Consider the following 6,000-nt stretch of genomic DNA (forward strand, 5'->3'; position numbering starts at 1 on the left):
GTTTATTCTCCTTTTAACGTTCTTGAGGCTTGGAGAGCTTTGGGAATGAAACAGCTGTCTCCACCTCCCTTTGGCTTTAGTCTACAAATGACGATTTTCTGATATTAGAACAATGAGCGGTCTTAATCCAAGCAAGGGAGGTTCACACTATGGTCTACCGCAAAGAAGGATTCCCTGGTGGCATTTTGTTATGTCGGCTGCCAGTACCCACACGAAACCTTTCCAGGGTCTTGGATGGATTTGCCTACCAGACAATTTCCATATCCTTTAGGCTAAGGGGCTGGTTTTCCTGTTGAGGTAGCCTTCAAAGCCCATTCTCATCAAGCTGGGGAGTGGGAGTGCAGTGCCTGGTGGTCAGGTTTCCTCACTGGGTGTTTCCATGACACCCAGGAGAGACTCACCTTGTCCACAGGAGCCCCTGGGGAACCAGACCCTTGTTCACAAGTGGGTCTTCTTGAAGACTAGAGTGTGGGAAACCAGAGATGCTGGGCTGACTTTCTTTTCACAAGTTCAAAGTCATTTTGGAGACTCAAATGCCAGTTACATTGCCATAGGGATTACTAGAACAAAGTACGTACTCTCATGTGTCATGGTACTGCTGGCCAGGATGTGAAAGTCGGTGAGACAACGCATGCAGGTAAGTGCTGCTCAAGAGGTTCCAAAGCAAGAAATTCCGGAGCACTGGGGCTGGGATTTCCAGACTGTCCACCGCTCCCACCGCACCTCTGGAGATGGCCGCCCACTCATACCCAGGATTTCTAAGCAGGCTGACTCATTGTTTGATGCCCAGATGGTGCCTGGACGTGGAGAAGCACATTGGCCTCGTGGGAGAGCAGGCGTAATTGTCCAGACACTTGTTTTCATGGAGAGGCCAGATTAAAGGCTCTAGTTTGTAGCTCCAGCAACTGTGAAAAAGACAGGCTCATCTCAGATTCTTGCTGTGTTTTTGCGTGGTGTTTGAAGCACAAGAGTTCATTTCTGATATGCATTCTTGTAATAGTTCTCTTTTGTGTGTGTCTTAAGATATTTGAACAGTTTGTCAAGACAAGAATAAAAGAAGAATACAAGGAAAAGAAAAGCAAATTGCTGCTAGCCAAAGAAGAATTCAAAAAACTTCTAGAGGAATCTAAACTCTCACCCAGGTATGGAAAGTGAGTTAAGGCCAGGCGATTTCTGGGGCTGGAAATTTACCAAATTTTGTAAGGGGTCTTTTAAAGTCAGTTTGGGTTAAATCATGTGACCTATGTTCCATAGACATCAAACATGTAATTTTGGAGCGGGAAGCCCTTCTCCCCTGTGCCGGCTGTGAACAAACCTCCCAGCCCTGCTTGCTAACCAAAGGCACCCCGGCAGCTCTGTCCACCTTACGTGGTGGTTTTCCACAGGTCAGCAGCCCTGACTCCAAGGCCAAAATAACTCATCAATAGGTCAGCCCTCGTGAGATGGGGCCTAATTCCCCTGATCTAATGATGGAGGAATACAAATGCAAAACAAACGATACACAGCAACAGCAAAATAAACCCCGCCAGCCCCTGGGTTCCACACGCCTGGGCAGCTGTCCAGAGTGTGAAGTGAAGACACTACACACCAGCAAAGGGCCCGAGTGAACTTGGCTGTCAACCTCACCTAAGATAATCAGGCATTATTCCCATGAAATAAAACAAACTAATATGAAAACGATGTTAGAAACTAGAAAAATACATAAGCTGAACTCGACTTTAAAATTAACTTTAATTGACATTTAAAAATTAATGCACAAGAACTACTTAATTATACAACTATAACTTTTATGAGTGAAAAATGATTGATTTTGATGTATTTTCATTTTAAATTGGGACATTATTTTTAAATGGACATTTACACATTATACTTTTTATAATAATGCTGACATCATGCATTTTTAATAATGCATAAGTAAATCATATTTAAATGAACATTAATTCATTTTAATGAATGAATGATGTTTGCCTTCTATGCAGATGTAGGCATCTACATTTTGATCAATAATTGGTTAATTCATTGGCCAATAACTGGATAATATAATTTAGTGTTGGTTACATAGGCCTCAGAAAACTTCTTCGCCTATTTAAAGGATAGGTAATTTCTGAATGGGAAAAAAATTCGCATGAATTATCCCCATCACCAAATGCTAACCTAGGAAAGCAAATGTGGGTCTGATGATTTGTAAATTGTGATTTTCTATGAGAACTCTGGGTTCTAGCCATGGCTTTGCTCTGTCCCCCCAGCTGGTGACCCTGGGTGGGAGGGGGGGCTTGGATCTAGAGTCCCTGCCTCAGTGCACAGCAGCCCTGCCCATCCTTGGCCCCCGCCGCAGGGTCAGGCACTGGACCTTCACAGCTCAGGTGTCTTGATCTGAGGGGGTGTAGCTGCCCTGCCTCATGGGCCACTAGGAGGATGGTGTGTGGGGCTTCATGTAGGCAAGACACATGGCGCCTGGCAGGTCCTGGAGAGCTCCCATCATTACCACTGGTGCCGTCGGTGAAGACAGCTAATCGTCTCTGGCCATCCATTGGTAAAATGTTAACAATAGCCAACCTAGTCCCCCTGCCATGAATATGTTATGAAGGCAAAGGAGAGATATTCAGAATGTATTCAGCAATATCGAACAAGATTACACACACAGAGAAGGAAAATCAGTGGTAGAAATGAAGTTACTCTTTGAAATTAGATTTAATTGCCTGCTATTTTTTAGAAATGTACGCTGGGCATATATTACTTTTATAATTATAAAACTAGTTTTTATTTCAAAGGTAGCTAATTCTGCAACATTTCAAAACCCTTTTCAGATCTTCTTTACATTCTCTTCCTGCCATTGCGCAGGCGGGCTCAGCGCAGGCGTCCTGAGTACCCTCGGCCCCGCCTCCAGTCATCCTGGCTCTGATGCTAGCCGTGGGGATAGTCCAGGGCCAGATCCCAGCCCTGCCCGGCTCTCGGGGTCTTGGAGAGGGGAGAGGAGCCTCCGGGGACCTCCCCGTGGGCTGGCGGACTGGTGCTCTGGCCACAGCGGCCACCTCCTTCAACTGCGGGTGGCCACGTCCCCAGGGGAAAGGGAGACGCAGTGCAGGTGACTCAGAGGACTTCCCCAGGCTCACTGGACGGTCCACCAGGGTCAGCAGTAAGCCAGGCTGTCCCCTTGGGCACGGCTAAAGGGTCGGAGTTTTCTTTTTTCTTTTCAGGGACACTTCTTTTCAGAGGTGCCCAGAATAGGACCTCTCTAGAAGGGGCTCCGCCCAGCCCCTGATTGAAGATGCTCAGGCTCCCCCTAGACACGCGACCAGAATAACAAGCCCCCTGTGTCTCTCAGCATCTTACTTTTCCCAAGAAGATCGGTGATGGAAGCTCAAATAAGTGTGTGTTAGTCACACCTCATGGCAACTGTGAAATCATGGAAGGAAGGAAGGGAGGGAGGGAGGAAAAGAAGGAAAGAACGAACGGAGAAAGTTGAAAACCAGAGAGAAGAGTTTTCTCTCCTCGGGAAGTGTCTAGCAAGTGGAATCCCGGCGTGTGCAGGGAGGAGAGCAGTGCTTGGTGAGGAAGGAATGAGACTCATCGTTTAGTGACAACAGTGAGGATGGGTTTACTAATTATTCATCTTGTCTCCTAACAGCCATGTCTGTATAATCTTGTTATTCACGTATAAAACAAGAACCATTAAGTTATAATAACTTAATGCAACAATTAAATGTCTGCAATGATATATAAATTTCTCCACAAAGAGAAATAAGAGGAGCAAGAGGCCTCCCCCGGGCACAGGGCGAGCACGCTTCTCCCTCACCTTGGGCCCCTCCTGCAGCTGCAGCCCCAGCTCTCTGCAAGCAGAAGGCGGGCGGCCCCAGCTCTCTGCAAGCAGAAGGCAGGCGACACATCTGCAGGAACTCTCTCCTCCGCCCTCCCCTCCCGCGCCCCCACTCCACTGCCTGGAGCTGTCCCAACCACTGGCTTCAAGCTCCGGCCTGGGAGACGAGGAAGCCGTGGGGGCCCGATGCTGGCAAAGGTTCCATTTGTCTGCAAAGCCACGTCCACTTCTTCTGCCCTTTGAGCTGCCCCACCCGCTCTGGCCTGGCCTGGCTGGTGCCACTGAGTTTCTTACAGGGGACTCCCTGGCCGGGCAATCATGGATTCAGTCAGTATTTGGGTGCTGAGCACATGCCGGCCACTGGGCTTAGACAGTCGAGATGCTCCATAGAAAACAACGCAGGTAACACACTTCTACTCGAGCAGGGAGGGGCGAGTAACATTGCACAATTGTGGTTCCTCAAGATGCTACCCAGTTCTCTGACCCGTAGATAAGGCGAGTTTCCCTGAGGAAGACAGGCTGGTGCTGACATCTAATGAGGAGAGGGCTTTACATGATGAGTGAAGAAATGAGGGAAGGGTGTGCCAGGCAGAGGGAACAGCATACGCAAAGACCATGGCAAGTTGGAGCCCAGTGAGAGAAGGGGACAGAACACCTGTGTGGCCGGAGCAGTGATGGGGGCGGGCAGTGAGAAGCTCGCAGTGACACCAGGCCCAGGAGGCAGGTGAGGCCAGGCTCATGCCCAGAGGCCGGTTGGATGCAGAGATGGGCAAGTGTGTGAGTTACGTGGCTCAGGCCCCTGCCGGGCCCAGTGGGGAATGACAGCCAGTGAGGGGAGCAGGCAGGTGGCGTCGGAGGCCCAGCGCTGTTCCTTCTGCCTGTCCTCCTGCTGCCCTCCTGCCGAGGGTCCTGCTCCCAGGCCTGGAAGAGGGAGCTCCCCACCCTGAGCTCGGGCAGGAGGTACTCAGAGCACCAGGGCCCGCTCTCCTCCAGGAAGGGGTCTCAGGATGCTTTTGGTCTTTCAGGACCACATTTAAGGAGTTTGCTGAGAAGTACGGCCGGGATCAGAGATTTCGACTCGTCCAAAAACGGAAGGACCAGGAGCATTTTTTCAACCAATTCATCCTTATTCTCAAGAAGCGGGACAAGGAAAACAGACTCAGGCTCCGGAAAATGAGATGAGTGTGAGCAAATGCCATCAGGCTGAGTGTGGCGGAGGCCTGGGCGGCGGCCGCCCACACAGCCGGGTCGGGAGCCCCAGGGGCCGTGGGCTTCGTTCTCAGAGGGTTATTGTTTCATATTGAAGCTCCCTTTGGTACAACTTTCTGAGTTTGATGCATTTCTAATTGCCGTGATATGTTGCTCCCTTAATTGCTTTAATTATGCAAATTACTTGTAATATAGACGGATTCTAAATCTGCTGCAGGTTTGTACCTCAGCAGAAACAGACACCATCCCTAACCATCTCAAGGTGTTTTCATGAGTCGAGCTGATTATCTGAAACTTTTCTGAAATTCTTCATGAGTTCCTTCCATCCTTCAGGAGTTCTGTGGTGTTGGGACGTCCCGGCTCGGGTCCCTGGGTCTAGTTTTCTGAGTAGTAGTGTAGGCTGTTCATCATCATAGTGACGCCTGTGACCGTCGGACACATGGACCATGGACCACCTACAGGTCAAAGGGCGATCGCCCCATCCCCCTCCAGGGACATCGGGCCTGGAGAAGGGGGCTGTGCTTTCTGTGGGAGGTCCTACTTAAAAGAGAATTATTTTGTACAAAATCATCCTATTAATATTTAAGTTATTTTTCTTGTATGCCCAGAGTTTGCATGAGATTTTTCTCACCATCTTTGTATAAAAAATTGAAAATTTTTTTGAATTAATAAATATTTTAAACCAGTGTATTTTTGTGGCTTAGACTTCCAACACAATCTTAAGCTACAAAACTGTGTTTCAGCTAAAGATACTCTATTTGGAAAGATTCATAAAAATATTTACGATTGCACGTAAGGGCTGTGAAAGTACTACTCAAATAGAAATCTTGCTTTTCAAATTACGAGTTCCGGGTGGAACCATACTTGATAGAACTCCAGCTAATTAATTGCATTCTAATCAATGGAACACCTGTTCACTGATTTCAGGTTTATGGAGTCACTAACCCTGTCTTTGTCCCTAGCTCACAGTGGCA

The 6,000-nt window shown here is 48.3% G+C and overlaps 1 protein-coding gene across 1 annotated transcript in view; it reads left to right on the forward strand.

The window, feature by feature from the left end:
* TCERG1L (transcription elongation regulator 1 like) overlaps positions 1-5,139 on the forward strand; it is a 190,794-nt gene extending 185,655 nt beyond the window's left edge. The window contains exons 11-12 of the mRNA XM_061191852.1: positions 1,024-1,142; positions 4,843-5,139. Coding sequence (XP_061047835.1) covers positions 1,024-1,142; positions 4,843-4,999 — 276 coding nt within the window. The 3' untranslated portion in view covers positions 5,000-5,139. The remainder of the gene's footprint in view (positions 1-1,023; positions 1,143-4,842) is intronic.
* The last annotated feature ends 861 nt before the right edge of the window (positions 5,140-6,000 follow it).

This window comes from Eubalaena glacialis, chromosome 1 (assembly GCF_028564815.1).
Source record: "Eubalaena glacialis isolate mEubGla1 chromosome 1, mEubGla1.1.hap2.+ XY, whole genome shotgun sequence".
NCBI lineage: Eukaryota > Metazoa > Chordata > Mammalia > Artiodactyla > Balaenidae > Eubalaena > Eubalaena glacialis.